At 47.4% G+C, this 15,843-nt stretch overlaps 2 protein-coding genes across 6 annotated transcripts; one reads left to right on the top strand and one right to left on the bottom strand.

Annotated features, from left to right (window-relative positions):
- Positions 1 to 75: 75 nt before the first annotated feature.
- LOC125966764 (retinoschisin-like) lies at positions 76 to 2,124 on the top strand. 2 transcript variants are annotated; one of them, XM_049717186.2, is made up of 6 exons: positions 76 to 412; positions 784 to 806; positions 956 to 1,148; positions 1,268 to 1,409; positions 1,491 to 1,686; positions 1,760 to 2,124. In XM_049717186.2, the coding sequence occupies exons 1-6, from the start codon at positions 355 to 357 to the stop codon at positions 1,910 to 1,912; spliced, it is 765 nt and encodes a 254-aa protein (XP_049573143.1). In that variant the 5' UTR covers positions 76 to 354; the 3' UTR covers positions 1,913 to 2,124. The 2 variants fall into 2 exon arrangements, with proteins under 2 accessions (XP_049573143.1, XP_049573155.1); XM_049717198.2 differs by lacking the exon at positions 784 to 806 and having other exon boundaries at positions 1,760 to 2,123.
- A 218-nt stretch (positions 2,125 to 2,342) lies between these two features.
- On the bottom strand, positions 2,343 to 15,665 carry LOC125966733 (cyclin-dependent kinase-like 5). Of its 4 annotated transcripts, none has more exons than XM_049717169.1 (18): positions 15,519 to 15,665; positions 13,775 to 13,930; positions 12,340 to 12,374; positions 9,825 to 9,870; positions 9,575 to 9,711; positions 9,350 to 9,470; positions 8,633 to 8,692; positions 7,966 to 8,056; positions 7,706 to 7,895; positions 7,254 to 7,334; positions 7,028 to 7,191; positions 5,904 to 6,894; positions 5,437 to 5,532; positions 5,066 to 5,174; positions 4,838 to 4,943; positions 4,646 to 4,751; positions 3,631 to 3,771; positions 2,343 to 3,511 (listed from the first exon to the last, which is right to left on the bottom strand). In XM_049717169.1, exons 2-18 carry the CDS (start codon positions 13,809 to 13,811, stop codon positions 3,185 to 3,187), a joined length of 2,838 nt encoding a protein of 945 aa, XP_049573126.1. In that variant the 5' UTR covers positions 13,812 to 13,930; positions 15,519 to 15,665; the 3' UTR covers positions 2,343 to 3,184. The 4 variants fall into 4 exon arrangements, with proteins under 4 accessions (XP_049573126.1, XP_049573118.1, XP_049573130.1 ...); XM_049717161.1 differs by having other exon boundaries at positions 4,838 to 4,961; XM_049717173.1 differs by lacking the exon at positions 5,437 to 5,532.
- Positions 15,666 to 15,843: the final 178 nt, after the last annotated feature.

The following is a 15,843-nucleotide window of genomic DNA, read 5'->3' on the forward strand; positions in this document are numbered from 1 at the left end:
CCGCAGAGAAAACTGATTGGACAATGAAAAAAATAATAGTACGGACCGTGACAGTAGTTCCACTATCATGAAATAACAAAATCAAACCGTATTTTTTTTTGTGTGAAATGGATGCACATTTTAAATAACTATTGCATAAAGACATCCAAAAAAGAAACTTGACCTTTGACCTCTGGTTTCTCTGCTGCTTGTATACAATGGCTGAGAAAGTTGGATGTGTCACTCATTTAAGCAGTGAGCCAATAATGCGTATTAGATAAAGGCCTCACGCTTGACTGCATTGGATTAGTGTAATCTCAATCTCAATCCCGACGCAGGGCTCACATCCCATTTTCAGCACAGCCGAGCAACGAGATGGAGGCCAGCGTTCTTCGTTGGGCTGCTCTCCTTTTCTTCCTTGTCCTCTTGCAGGGTAAGTCAACAAAGTTTATTAATAAAATTATGTGAATAATCATTTTTATCAGGGAAACACACACAGCAGAAACTCTGAAAGTAACGACACAAGCCGTTCTGTAATTGTTTGTCCCAAAGGAGATTATGTGGTGTCGCTCGCATTTTTGTACGTTTGAATATTTTCATGGGACATGGTTTGTATAATCGTGTGCATTTACTGTCTCTTCGAAATGTCAATGCTGAAATCAGCGTGACTTAAACTCGATCCACTCATGTTTTTGTTGGACTTTAGCGGTTTCACTGTAGATGGAACCATGTTGTCTATAAAACTTTTCGAGATGTCTTTTTACATTCCATGCATGCATGGATTGATGGATGGATGTGCCACAGTCGGGGCTGTTGACTCGCAGGAGGTAAAAACAAAATATCCTTGAGTTTGTCCTGCTGAATAGACCTTTCCCCCCACAATGTCACATGTTCTCCCGGGTAGCAAAAAATAAAAACTTCAACGGAAGCGGGAGTCAATCACTTTCTCGTTTCTTTCTCGTTTTGGTCACCGCAGGAAGAGGAGATCCTGCAGGTGGAGGAGGAGATGCAGGAGGAGGATCAGCAGATCCAGGAGACATGGACCAGCAGGAACGTGCAAGCGTGTACTTGTGACTGTGAGGCCATGGTGCCCACCAGCCTCTCCGAGACCGTCGCGCCCACCTCGCCGCCGGAGCCATTCCAAGGCCAACCATTGACTTGCATGCCAGGTGCGATGACGTCAGACTTTTTAAGCTTCTGCGCTGGTGGTTGTGTAATTGCAGTCAATCATTACAAAACAAGAAGGAGAGCTACGTCAAGCGTCGTTGTACTGGTCTCGTTCACCCAGAGTGTCCGTACCACAGAGCCCTGGGCTTCGAGTCCGGCTCGGTGACGTCAGACCAGATCAGCAGCTCCCATCAGGACCAGTACAGCAGCTGGTACTCCTCCTGGGTCCCCAACAAGGCTCGACTCAACAACCAGGGTTTTGGGTACGGCGCCCGCCTCGAGGTAGATACGCAAGTGTCCTTCCGCCAGCGTGAGCAGTCCGTTGTTCCGTCTGCATGCGTCAGGTGCGCCTGGCTGTCCAAGTACAACGACCAGCACCAGTGGCTGCAGATCGACCTGCGGGAAGTGGGCGTGGTCTCGGGCATCCTGACGCAGGGTCGCTGCGACTCGGACGAGTGGATCACCAAGTACAGCATCCAGTACCGCACAGTGGAAACGCTCAACTGGGTCTACTACAAGGACCAGACGGGAAATAACCGGGTAGAAATACAGATTTGATATTTGGACGAATTGTTACCCACGATTGATGAGGCGCTGGCTGTCTTGCTCTCAGGTCTTCTACGGAAATTCGGACCGCTCGTCCACGGTACAGAACCTTCTACGCCCGCCCATTGTGGCACGCTACATCCGCCTGCTGCCTCTGGGCTGGCACACCCGCATCGCCGTCCGCATGGAGCTGCTCATGTGCATGACCAAGTGTGGCTGAGTGACCTGCCGGGACGACACGCGACGCTCGCTCTTCGTTCATAAAAACAAAAAAATTACAGATGTCTGCACTTTAACTTGACAACATATCATAGATGTGTCATAGATCTGAGGTTATACGCATGTTGGAATATTAAATGTTTTAAATGCTATGTTTGGGGTAAAATATTTAGCACACAACAAAATGATCAATAAACATTGAACTTTTTGTGTCATCTAGTCTCTTTTGATTCTAGTATTTTATTTTCTACTCTATATCTCTAAGGTCATAATTGTCTTCCAAAAATATCTAATAATCTCATGAGAATACTTTTTCAATCTTGTAATATTATCTCATTTTGTGTTTTGATCGAGAAAAAAAAACCTTAATTTAAAATATTTGTGCGGCTCAAATATTCCTGGAAAAAAGAAAAATACAACATGCACTCATGTCAAATGAAACCAGTTTGCAATTTATTTGAGCTTTAGCGTTACAGATGTAAACATGAATATTACACATTTGTCTGTCGGGGGGGGGGGAAGGAGAAAACACGATGGACTATGCTACAAATGTGTAACAAAAATTCCAATTGAAACACTGTTTGGTTTGGCCTTCCCGTAAACAAACTGTGTGTGTGTGTGTGTGTGTGTGTGTAAATAGACGACAAAGACTCCCACATTAGTAGTATTAATATAATACACACGCTTCCTCCTACACATCTCCTCGCTGAGTAGAATTTACAGCGTGGACACCTTATTGGCCATTTTTAGAATCCTAGCTAAGGTACCTTACAAACAATGCTTTCATTTTTAATCATCATAATAAACATCAGAATAATGAAGTGTGCAGCAACTGTACAGTAATGTGTCAAAAATAAGGTCAAATCAAAGGGAAGTGATTGATTGAAAGATTGTCAACTCAGTTGATGTGCGCGCGCGTGTTGCATTACAATGTCACGTGACGTTTCCGTGCCGACAGGCTTTGCCCAACAAGTACGACCGTACCTTTTACAAGTAAATAAGGCTATCTAAAAACACACTTTCATCTAGCCATTTCTATATTTATATACATATATAGTTAAATATTCCATTTTTAATATGTACTTTATAATACAAATAAAGTCATCATAGAAAGTCTATCAAACATTGGAAGCCTTTAAAAAAAAAAACATTAAGACACAAGAAGGCTTTTGGCCTTCAGTTTGCAAGCGGTGCACTGTGCGTGTGTGTAAAATAGTGTGCGTGTGTGTCCATCAATGTGTGTGTTGGGTACTTCCTTTGTGTTGTTGTTGGTTCACAGCGCCGTCTCTTTCAGGTCGTTGAGGTTGGCCATGCGGGACCTGGAGGGGCGCCCGAAGCTGTGGCCGTTCTGGCCTCCCTTGACGGCCATCTGCTCGGGGTAAGGGTTGCCGGAGTGCCAGCCGGGCTCTAGCTGCGGGTAGGCTGACTGCCTGCTCTTCATTTGCGGGGTGTTGACCCCCGAGTGGCCGCGCCCGTCCGAGAAGGCCCCCTGGGGGCCGGTGCCTGGCAGCTGCTGGTAGCGCATGTCGGACGCCGCTGTCTGATTGGATGAGGATGAGGAGAGGTGCAGGAGTTTGCGCAGCGACTTCAGCGGTTGGCTCTGGGAGGATAAAATAAAATATGGGACAAAAGGACGATGGAATGAATTAATCCAACTTCGACGGACAAATGCGAAAATTTGGAATCTGATGGTGTTTGGTCGAGACAGACCGGACATACCGGCGAGTGCGAGTCAGCCATCTTGTCGGCCCACTCTTTATCCCGCTCGCGCTCGCGCTCTCGACTCTTGTCGCGGCTCCGATGGCGACTGCTCTGGTGGGAGCGCGACGACTTCTGCAGCACCGCCTCTTCACTGGGGACCTGTCAAATAAATACGTAACTCTTCCGTTACCAAGTTCATAAAATCAATGTTCCCTTTTGAAATGATTTCAAATGGCATTCATTCGTTACATCCCCTCCAAAAACCTTTTTTTAGGCGTTACAAAGCACAGTATTTTATAAAGACATAGAGAATGTAGACATGACATGACAAGCATCCAGTGCATCATTCTAGCAGCTTGGAGTTCTCATTAAGTGTGTGTGTGTGTGTGTGTGTGTGTGTGTGTGTGTGTGTGTGTGTGTGTGTGTGTGTGTGTGTGTGTGTGCGTGCGTGTGTGTGTCACAGTGGCAGAAAATGAGAAGCTAAAAATACACCCGGCTGCTTCCGACTGGCCAGATTGCATTTATTTGCTTCCTCATTCCAACTTGGCAAGAAAGGAGCAGCCAAAAATGAAAATGAGCCCCTTCATAAAGTGTCCCTGCTTTGCGTCACGTTACAGATTCCTGACAGGGTTCTCTCTTCGCCTCCGTCAACCTTCTTAGGTGACTCTGGGGGATTCTTGTGAGTAGCGGCGGTATGGCTGGCTCCCTACCTCCTACAAAACGTGGGCGGGGGTTCACCGCTTTCCAAATATATGTTTTGTGTTTTGTTTGGCGGTGTGCCGAAATTTGATATAATATAATATTGTACTCTATAAAAAGCCCAATGAGATGATGAAATCCAAAGTAAAGAATGAAACGTACTCGAGTAGCTCTTGGCAGAGGATCAACAATATATGCTGTTAAGTATTGTGATACTTGTTGTCTACATGTATTGCATCACCATTTGTGTTCAAATATCCCTTACCTAAAGGATTATAATTTGACTCCGATGCCTAACATGCGTCACTTGTGCTAGAGTGAGTCACCAACTCACCATTTGAGGCTTTTTCTTCTTCTTCTTTATTGCTCTGAAGAAACCCTGCTTTTCTTTCTCCTTGGATGGCTCGGCCGTATTCAGCACCATCGTGTCCGGACCCGTCCTCCCGTGGGAAAATCAGTGCGTTAAAGCAGGGATGCTACGACACAGAGGATGGGTGGGGGTCGACATGGAGGGTGGGGCGCTTACCAGGGGTCGAAAGCGGTCTGGCGTTTGGAGTGGTTGGCCAGGCTGCCGGCATCGCCCGTCATGCCCGAGCCTCGCACCTGGGAGCGGCCGTCGTGGAAGGAATTGTCTGGCCGAGGAGAAGGAACTGTTCAACAAACACCACAGAGAACATCACTTGCCTTTTGGGCACCAACACAACACAAGAACACACGCAGGAAATGCCGTGGTCCAAAGTATAGCACGCCGCACCTCTGTAGAAGCTTCCGACCTTGCGGGGCATGGACTCGCTGTAGATGTTGCGGTTCTCCTTAGACGATGCGCCGCCATCTTCCGCCTGAGGCTCGTGGTACAGGCCCACCTGAGACACAAACGCGGTCAACACACCACAGTCGTCGTGCACCCCGACTGTGATGAAAACGACAATCATAAGAATAAAAGTTTATGTTCTATATGTGTTGAGACAATGTAAACATGGCTTTAACTGTCACATTAGCGTAGCAGCAAAGCAGGCAGAGCATGATGGTAGCGCTAGCCATAGCAAAGAAAGTAGCAGAGAGAAATCTGGAGGAAGGGGGGGGGGGGTGGGCGAAAGTAAGCAAGGGCAAGACAAAGGGATGGACCTCGCTTTTTTGCCTCTGCGCGTGAAAGTTGTCTCTGGTGGACTCCCTGATTGGAGGTCTGCTGTGGGGGGCCGCCTCGGCAGGGGCCTCATCACTCTGGATACAATACACACACACATACACACAAGCAGCAGCAACTACACGTCAGCAACAGAAAGCGCAGTACAAGTACACACAGCCACACAACACGATGCAAAAGCCTGCAGGAGTAGCAGCATTTACAAGTAGCGGCATCCATCCTACAGCTGGACGGACATCTTCATGTGGACATCTTCAAATACAAAAAAATTATTTGCTGTGCTTTCCTAAATTATCACGGACGGAAAATATGGAATTTTGGTCAATTGTGCGTTTTGTGTAAGTTTAAAACGGGGAAAGGTGGTCAAACTGTTTATACGTTTTTTAATATGGTCCCCGTATTGCAGATTTTCTCCGTCGGTGTTATGGACTGAAGAGGAGCGACTGACCCGGCTCATATCCTCCTCCCTGGAGGCCGAGTGGCGAGGCAACGTGCGGTGCTGCAGCTGCGGCGACAGCAGCTGCAGGCTGCTGGCCCGGGTGGGCGCCCCCTGGCCCACAAGGAGCCCATCGTCGCCCCCGTGAGTCCTCTGGTGGTCCCGCCGCACGTACATAGAGTGGCGGTGTGGTCTTTGTTGTGACGAAAAGGGGCTGCTGTAGCCCTGAGTGTAGGGCTCGTGTGGGGCCGACAGAGAGTGCACGTGGCCCCCGCCACCGCCGCCCTCGTTGGGATTCGGGCCGTCCGGCGAGTCCTTGCGGCGGGCCGACGAGCGACGGAAGGATGAGTCCAGGGTGTTGCTCTCGCGCTCGGCACGCGTGCTCCCCCGGCGATCCAAGCGCCGCACCGCCGGGCTGCTGGGCGCCGTTAGGTCCAGGCAGCTGGAGGGGAAGTAGCGGGCGGCTGGCTCGTCGGCATATAGGTGTACGTCGTTCAGGTTGCCCACCGACTTGGCGTCACTGAGCGTGCCGTAACTCTTAGACAGATTCAGGTAGGAGAACTTGGGCGCAGGGGCCTCCACGTAGCCGTGGCGGCCGTGCTTCTCCACCGACTGCAGGGTGCTGGTCTTGCCCTCCACGAAGGAGTGGCGGTGCTGCTGTGAGCGAAAGTTAGATTTGAGGTACTTTGCTCCGGGGCCGTCGGAGCCCTTGGGGCCCGGGCTGACGTCAAAGTCGCCCTTGTTGGCGTCAGAGGGGCCAAGCAGGTGGGGCAGGTCCACGCCGCACGAGGCCGAGTGATTGAAGATCTGTGCCGGATAGCTCTTGGGGTGCAGCGTGGGGCTCAGGTTGATTGCTGTCGGCAGGTTGCCGTTGAGGAAGCCTGCTCCTCCGCTGCCGCTCTCGCCGCTGTTGCTGCTGGGGTGGAGGTCTTCGTGGCGCGGCAAGCTGGAGCAGTCGCGCGTGCTGGAGCGATGGCTGCCCGAGCTCTTCAGGCCGTGACTCCTGGCCAGGGACCAAACACAATCAGTAAAAGTAAAATTAAGTCAGTGCCAGCAACAGCTTCCTTGACTTTCGACTAAATGGCCACAAAGGGAGCTGACGTTGCAGAGTGGAAAACAAATTATGTGAATTCCACCTGCTGGGCGTGGTGTCTCCGTGGTGGGGCTTCCTCTTGGAGGAGCGCACCGGCGTTGGCGTGGGAGGCCCGGTCCGCTCTGCCAGCCTCAGCGACTGGAATGCATGGTGGTTGAGGCCCTGCTCCGTCAGGAACCGCTCGCCCGGGTTGAGTAACAAAAGACTCTGGAACGCACAACAAGACGCTCGCACTCTTCTGACTCAGCGTCGTGATCACACAAAAGTACCTTCAACAGGTCCAGCAGGGCTCCGCCGATTATCCCCAGGTATCGGCGCTCCAGTGTCTGTGGGTGGTTTACGGTAGGGAACTAAGAAAAACATCAACAAGGGAGACAAGCTTGTTAAAAAAAAGATCAGAAATCAGGTTCGGTAGAGTTCAGCACACATCGCGAGGGTGCCGTTGGAGACTGACAAAAACGAGCAATCTGCAAAGTGCTCATTATGAACTCCTTAGGCGTGGGCACGAACAAGTAAAAGGAAGGACGACCCGGCTTGCAGAACACGATACACCGATGAGTCACTGCGATGCAATCAGTCACGGCGCAGCCAGAGGAAGATCATTTTTTTAAAATAAAAGTAGCAGAGTGTGCGAGCAGCAAGACGGAGAGAAGAAAGAGGTGATGGAAGATGGAGGCGAGACGGCATGAGTAGTTTTTTTTTTTTTTTTTTTTTTGTTTACCCGAAGTCCGTGGAAGCGAGGGTTGCTGTAGAAGAGCTTCATCTGCTCTGGCGGAAGAGGCCCCAGAACTTTCTGGATGGTGAAGAGCTGGTCGATCTCGCTTTCGCCCGGGAAGAGAGGCTGTCCATCGCTCAGCTCTCCCAAGATGCAGCCCACCGACCACATGTCCACCGCTTTGCCGTACGGAGCCCTGAAAAGACGGAAGGAGGACGAAGTAGGAGCAAGTCGATGCTTTTCGGGGCGTTTTCTGACAGACGTACCCGAGCAGGAGCTCCGGAGAGCGGTACCACCTGGTGGCTACGTACTCCGTGTAGTTAGCGTCCGTTCCCTCCGAGAGGTTGCGTGCGAATCCTACCAAGAGATGACAAGATGAGACCAAATTGCAGCTAGTTTGGAGTTGTTTTGAAATGCTTTGCTGCCCTCTTGTGGCATCTGTATGCAAGGTTCTATCACAGTGCTAGCTTAAATTGAATTTCATAAAAATAATAATCCCCGAAGGAACAGAATATGAACTGCATTAATTATAGACTTGAGGATGAAAATGATATAAACATTTTGACGGTAATAAATTCTACTACAGACTACGAACTGGCATCCGCTTGGCCTCCATGTGCCTCCAACACGGCCTCCCGCCTCTCGTAGCAGATTGCCCGCATGATGTTTTTCCCTCCCCCATAGCCCCTCGTTCCATTGCCAGATTGGCTCAAAGCGCCACACGAGCCTGTCGCATCACCACACGCTTTAGATACCGAAGCGTGCGGATAACCGATTGAGTCATTATTCCACATCTTTAATATACCTGGTCGTCCAGGCGCTAAATTGTCTTAGAAGAAAGGACAAAGAGCAGATGTCAACTGGATCTGTGGTTAACCACATGGATATAAATATAGCGTGCCAAAATAATGCTCCGGTTGTGTCAGAGCTCACCAAAGTCACACAACTTGAGGACGTCGTCAGAGCTGATGAGAAGGTTCTCTGGCTTGATGTCTGAAGAATGAGCAGACAACGCGTCAACCTTAGGACGTCATCGCACACAATTAAAACCAAAAGTTGTTATCCTGCTAATACATTTCAAATCTTATTTTTGGAGTGAAAAAACATTTATATGGTTGAATCACTTCAAAGCAATTCAGTCAATTCACAAAAGTCAAAATAGCACAACCATCCATCTATTTTTACAATTTGAGTGTGTCCAACTGCCCTTGGAGACAACGACTAAAAAGATCCAGCAATTAAAGAAACATGAAAATTCACAGATTGTAAAGCGGGAACAAAGCATGACTTATTCATAAAGGACAAGCCCGAGGAAGCAGAAGGAATCGTACGAGGGATCCCAGCGGCCATTTGGACAGCCCATTGCCATCTGGTTTCCTCCTTGTCCACTAAAAAACTTACAGAGTGGAATCACGTTTTTTTTTGTTTTTTTTTGTCTTTCATTATTTTTTAAAGCATGTAGCAGTTGAGTAATTGTAAAATTATAAATAATAATTTTTTTACGCAGAATACATTTGAGAGTCTGTACTTTTTATTCGAGTACCAGAGTTAAATCAGTACTTCAATAAAAAAAAAAAAAAAAGAAACATTTTGCACGTTAATTTCTTTTTTGCCTTTTTAATGAAATGTGATCAAGCGTGAGCGGGTTACCCCGATGAACGATGTCATGCTTGTGGCACCAGTGGATGGCCTTGATCAGCTGGTAGATGTAGCTGCGTGCCTTGTCAGCAGGAACTCCGTTGGGGAGTTCCTCCAGCAGCTCCAGCATGTTCTAGGGAGCAAACAGAAGAAGAAGAAGAAGAAGAAGAAGAAGAAAAAAAAACACATTGAGGAAAAGAAAAGGAGTTGAGGTCCACCGAGGTCTGACCTTCGTACCTTCTCCACGTACTCAAAGACCAGGTAGAGCTTGCCTCGCCGCCGGAAGGCCTCTTTGAGCTCCACGATGTTCTCCTGCTTGAGCGTGCGCAGCATCTTGAGCTCCCGCAGCGTCGTTTCTTTGACTTCCTCATTTTCTGAGCAAAAGTCAATATTGTGTCGTTTGAAATATGTCCCATCGGAGTTGTTCAGGTTCATGTAAATCCCACAAAAAGCAAATAAATTTAGTAGCTCCAAAAGGTCATGTTACCTTCACTGTCTTTGAATTTCTTTATGGCCACAATTTCATTGGTGTCCTGCAAGAAAAACACATTTATCAGAGCTGAATAAATGAGAAGAACATTCAGCAATATATCACGCACTTGAATTTCTGAACAAGGCCAAAATTCAAATCGGTGGCAAAGCACAAATCACCCCTGAAGTGAAAGGCTTTGGAGAGGTGTCATTATTTTGTCACACGCCAGAAAGCACGTTTTGATTCATCACCAGCTCATTCACAAGCCACGTCAGCGACAGTGAGTCTGGGTCGCTTATTGACAGTATTTTATAACTCAGTTTCCAGTTTCAAACCACTAAAACACATTTAGCCACTTTTTTTTGGGAGGGGGGGCAGAGACTCTCCGGGTTCTTGTGGTGGCCTACTTATGAGGCCCAGCTGGCATTTGTGCTTGGAGCTGCGCCGAAGGCAACAACCTGCTGGAAAAAGATGACAGCCTCCAAATTGACCCGCAAAACCTCAACGGCAGACATGCTGCCAAAAAGTGAACGGGATCAAGCGAAAAGACTCGATTGTTGTTGGGAGTGTATCACAAGTGCGCTCACGATTAGTTGAGGCGCAGAGTTCAGGAATGCAGCCCTGAATGGGCTTATCATGCCACCGGTCCCTGTGTCCACACACGAGTAAAACATTGACAGGCTCCGATTCTCTCTTCCATCCCCGAAAGATACAGAAACTGTTTGCTCGTTTGAGACTATTTTATAATGAGCACCGTCGGCGCCCATTTCTCTTCTCCAATTGTTTGTGATCGACCTCACAGGGTTTGAAATTGAATCCAAAAGTGTGACTTAAATGATTTCATGAGGATCAAAGCGTCCATTTTGCGGTTTCGGAAGATGACGCCAGTCATCGTGGAGTGAGTCAGCGTGAACATCTGATGTTGATGGCGTCTTTTATTTTCGGACTCCTCTGGCTTGTGTAACATCGCGGACGACGCAATTCTCTTCCTTTTCCCGATCCAGTTACAGAGCGGCTGTCGAGCAGTGGGAAGGGAAAATTTAAAAAGTCTAATCATCTGTCCGCCCCCTTTTTGAAAGGAAGGGTTATTTATGTCGGCCCACGAGGAGAAAGTGGGACAGAAGAAGAAGGAAAAAGCAGACTTAAATGGGTCACCTTGACTCCGGCAGAAACCCTCGACTTAGTTGGAAGTGAGAATGTTGACGTCAATCTCTCAATGTGACCTCAATCGGGCCCAAATATCATTGCTGTCTGGAAATAAACATTTGGAAGAGTTTCTAGTTTATCCCATCTAAGAAAGGGGGGGGGGGGGGGGGGGGTCATGGATGGGTACATCAATAGGGTAGACTCAAATTCCTGTGTAGGCACCTGCTCACCAAAACGAAATGCCTCCTTCTTTCCGGTTCCGATTAGTTCGCCTAATCTTCAGTTTCGCTCGTAGTAATCATTCACCCAAGCTGGCTTCCGCTCCCACATTAGCACGCGTTGCCTGGCTGGCTGGCTGTCAGTGGGATTTGTTAAGGGCTTAAAATAAACAATAAAAGGCCAGCTGGTGCGCCCGGCCCACTCGCCGACAACGGCCAAATGTGACATAAAGCCGGTGCAGAGAACCGCCACAACATCTTGTTTTGAGCTAGCCTGCTATGTTCTTAGATTGAGTTTGCGTTTAGAAACGCAGTGGCTCAAATGCATTTTAAATTAACAATAAAATGACTAGCCATTATCACACTGAGAGAAGAGTCACTTTTCCGACTTTATTCGCCATGTTGCTGTTCCGTCTAACCGTTCCTCAATTCTATTTCTGGCCTGATCCATTTAGGCTACTAACGACACGTATTGTACTTTTAATTTAGGGGTGGGCGTGAATGCTGCGCAGCTGCGACCGATCAAGCGCCATTTTCTCCATTTTGGCGAGCGCACGCCTCCGCGGGCCCGTTTGCTCCGACAATGCGATCGTTTCCATGTGGCAACGGTCCACATCGATCTGCGACAGGCGCTGTTCTGCCCGCTGTGCCTCCACGCGTCATGCCACGCATCAAAGGCCTTGGTGGCATCTATTAGTGACTTTCCCGCAGAGCGAGAGCGGCACAAGCTCTGCGGTGCCATTCCAGTGCTGGATGCCAGACAAACAAATGAAAGCATTTGAGAAGAAAGTCCCCATCACACGATGTGATTAACTGTCTGATGGCAGATGGAGGCTGAATCTTCATCAGCTAATCAATCAAGAGCTAAGCATCGTCGCATCCGAGCATCTGGCGAGCTAGCCGAGTGGAGGTCACTACTGTAAAGACGTGAGCGCAGGAAAAATAAATAACAGAGCGGGTGTTTACTGCAGATCTGTTGTTAGTGGGAGGCAGCCTATTTTTCTTTGCCCCTTCCTCCATGTTCGGGTGTCAACACTCAGCTGGGCTTCTTCCTTAAATCGAGCGAGATGACACGACCAGAGGCGGCCGTGTGGGTCGCTGAGCCACTTACTGCTGCTCAATATGTGCAACCATACCTTAGGGTGGGTGTTTGATCTTGATCTTACCTTGTGTCGGCACTTGAGAACAACTCCATAGGCACCTGGAAGGAAGAGAAGAAGGTCATTCCATAATTGGAGACGAGTTGTCCTGCTTGAAATTGTTCACCGATACATTTCAAATAAATAACGTCCATCAGATGTCCTCTACAACGAGGTTGAAAGAGATTCTATGGAACGGCTCCACTGTCTCCGCACAACCTTGCAAAAGTGTAACAAAGTGACCACATGGGCCAGAACCACTGTATCCGAGTAGAACCGGTTCTGGTGATTACGCATTACAAAGTCCCCACGTTGTTGGATCGATACTTGTTACACTCTGCAAGTGTACCTAATGTGGTGGCCAGCGAGGGGATGTGAAAGTGTTCTGCCCTGCTGCTGCTGGTGTTGTCATGCCAACAGTCTAGCAATAAAAAAAAAAAAAATTAAAAAAAAGACATTTTTTCCTCATACAACTCCAAGCGTCTCCTCGACAATGACGTGGCAAAGGCACATTGAGCTCACACGTTTTGTTCAGGAGAGAACGAGTGAAAGATAGCTTCACGCTAGTCTTATTTTAACAAATTTTGGGGAATGGTTGTCGTATTTTAAGGCCTGTGGAATTTTTAATCTGTGCAATTTTGGGAATATTTCAATCTTTTGATTTTACCAAAGCAACTTTAGTGGGATTCATACAAAAGGAACAGAATCATAAAAATCTCAAGGACATAACCCCAAAATTAAATAGGAAGTCTTTTGGGAGAAACTACCAAACCAGCACCGAACAAGGGAATCCGTCCAAACGAGCCCCATTTGGAAGCAACATCGACAGATGGACAATAGCATAAAAAATGTACGATTATTTTGAGGACTGGCCATGAAAAAAAGGACAAATTGAATGTCATTCTCCTCCTTCGCACGGGCTCGCAGAAGCTGCCTAATTACGTAAGCAGTGAATGGCGTGAATGGCGAGTCCTCGTGAGCCATCGACAACAATTGACTGACCTTACATGGACGGAGGAAAAATCTATGACTGTGCTGGATACGGTGCATGGCTCAAGTTGAATGCCAGCAACTTTTGTTTTTTTACGTCGTTCCTCATCCACTCCATGAGCCTTTTCACAAAATAGCGATACGCATTTTCTATCAGCAACTGCATCACACTCATTTTACTCTAATCAAGAGCGAGGTACCGAAACTTGTCCAACTTCAAACATGTTGGCATTTCTTCCGTATTTCTGACCTGACAACTCGTAATTTGCACCATAATCTTTGTCTTTCACTCAAAACCTGTACTGACCTCAAATCCAATAGAGCTGCAATGCCACCATCTTCAGGGATCTGTTAGTTATTACAGTAGTTTACGAAATTACAAATTTGTCTGTGGGAGTAACCGATTGGATTCCACTAACCAAATTACATGAGCAGTTGAGAAAAAGGCTTTCCAACTTCACCGGCAACTCACCTTCACCCACAATCCCAAGGACCTCAAATTTATTCATGACATCACCGACGTCACGGGTCTTCACGGCGTCAAAGGCTCACGGCGCTCAGGCAGAGGGGGGCGTGGCCAGATGCTGGCTCCCATTGGGTGCAGCGCCCCTCGCCGCATGGCCGTCATCTGCAACCCAAACGCAGTCATTTAAAACCTTGAAAGGGGACATGTGGTGAAAATGTCACTTTCTGTTCTTTATTTATATTCAGTACAGAAAAATGTACACATCAGTCAGACCACTAAAAATTGATGAGCTAGAGAGAAAAAAACCCAAAACAAAACTCAGTACTCTAATCAAACCAAAAATACATCTTGGGGCACTTTGTCCTGTTTTTATTGCAACAGCAAAAACACCAACATATTTATCCATAACATGAACAGATGACCCATCTGACCTCTAGCCGTCAAAAAATGCTTGAGACCTACAAACAAAATATCTTCAGATCCAAACTCAAAGTTTCTAGATTGCATCAGCAATGCTAATAAATCTATATTATTTGCACATATTGAATCAGGCATGCGCCACTATCATCATCTCCTGCTTTTCGGCTGCCAAAATAAACTCCGCGGAATCCCAGGAGGCCCCAGACACCTGAGCGTAGAATTCCACTATTGTGTACCAATGAATAGTCAACACAAGGAGCTTTCTGAGCCTTCCCCAAAAACAAGCCACCAATCGTCTACGCCCGCCCCTCTCCAGGGCCCCAAAAATAAGAAATAAATATGGCTGCGGATGGTTGTGTGGATTCTCGGAGCTCTCTCTTATCAACGCAGTGACTCATGCGTGGTGAGGATAACGGGAGTCTGTGCGGGAAGCTGAAAATATACACTACTTTTAACCTTTACCCCTCACTGCATCAAGACATTATTCCCAAGGTGAAATTGGCTCAAAAATGCGGACATTTCAAGGCGGCAAAACAAAAAAAACAATAATTGGCATTTTGAGATACGGGTTCAACTACATTACCCTGATGGCCAAATTAGGTGCATTGTTTTGTGTTTTGAGTTGCACCACCACAAAGATGTCTAATACCACACATGACGGAACTCGTCCACGACTAAGTCGACACAATTTTGATCAGCAGCAGAGCCCAACATCTGAAGGATAGTGTAGTTCTCAAAAGTTTTACATAAAGTACCACCTAAAAAATTGTTTGCACTCCAAGTTCCAACATCATACCTAAAATTAAAATCTAGTACTATAGTATAATGTTGATTCATACTCAAATTAAAACGTTTATTTTAAATGTGTCTTATCGGTGTTGGTAGAGCATGAATTGAAAAATACATCTATTGAGAGGATATTCTTAGCCAACATATTTTATGCGTGGAAAATAAATATATGTAAGAGTTAAACATTAAACATTTGTACTGAGGCAATCATGGGTCGCGAAAAAAAGTATCCGCGAACCTCCGTTTGGTCGGCTTAAGTGCGTGTGCGCATGCGTGGGATTCAACTCCCACCTGAAAACACCCAACGAGTGCAACATAATAGCAACACTGACGCGTGAAGCGGATTAGTAGAATGCAGTCAGTAGTGATTTATCAGCTAAGTGACACGAAATATTAGGCTAATTATGATTTTTTTTCTTTCTCGCTACGTAAACACCCATAGCGGCAATGAGCCGCGCCGTAAACACTCATCACCGCCTCCTCCTACTCCTCCACCTCCTCCGCGTTTGCATCGTCCCAAAAAGACTTGAAAAGTACTCACTCGGTCAATATCAACGAGGTAAATGCTCAAAATGGGGTCGTCCATCCACCCACGAGCAGAGGAGTTCCTTCCCAAACAAGCTTGCAGCGTCCAATCCACCGACTGACTGGCTAAAGTGCGCTTTTGACAAGCTGCTAGCTACCGGTCGCCAGGGCAACGTATTTGAGTGGCGGCGCAAACTGACCAATCGCCACGGGCGTTTTCTCTCGGATGACTCCTCCGAGCAAATGGACCAATCGCAGAACGCTCTCGTCGCTGCGGCGCTATCGGTGTTTAGTGCGAAGTGGGATATTGTTGTTCTAATTTCTCAATTACATAATTCACA

The sequence above is a fragment of the Syngnathus scovelli genome, chromosome 10 (assembly GCF_024217435.2).
Source record: "Syngnathus scovelli strain Florida chromosome 10, RoL_Ssco_1.2, whole genome shotgun sequence".
NCBI classification, from domain to species: domain Eukaryota; kingdom Metazoa; phylum Chordata; class Actinopteri; order Syngnathiformes; family Syngnathidae; genus Syngnathus; species Syngnathus scovelli.

Bases quoted from the DNA above. Each gene is read 5' to 3' on its own strand.
- LOC125966764 (XM_049717186.2), top strand. From the start codon at position 355: ATGGAGGCCAGCGTTCTTCGTTGGGCTGCTCTCCTTTTCTTCCTTGTC. The intron at 413-783 runs GTAAGTCAACAA...GATGTGCCACAG, and splicing joins CTTCCTTGTCCTCTTGCAGG to TCGGGGCTGTTGACTCGCAG. The intron at 1,149-1,267 runs GTGCGATGACGT...TCGTTCACCCAG, and splicing joins ACCATTGACTTGCATGCCAG to AGTGTCCGTACCACAGAGCC.
- LOC125966733 (XM_049717161.1), bottom strand. From the start codon at position 13,811: ATGAATAAATTTGAGGTCCTTGGGATTGTGGGTGAAG. The intron at 8,057-8,632 runs GTGAGCTCTGAC...ATCTCTTGGTAG, and splicing joins CCTCAAGTTGTGTGACTTTG to GATTCGCACGCAACCTCTCG. The intron at 3,512-3,630 runs GTATGTCCGGTC...TTATCCTCCCAG, and splicing joins TGGCTGACTCGCACTCGCCG to AGCCAACCGCTGAAGTCGCT.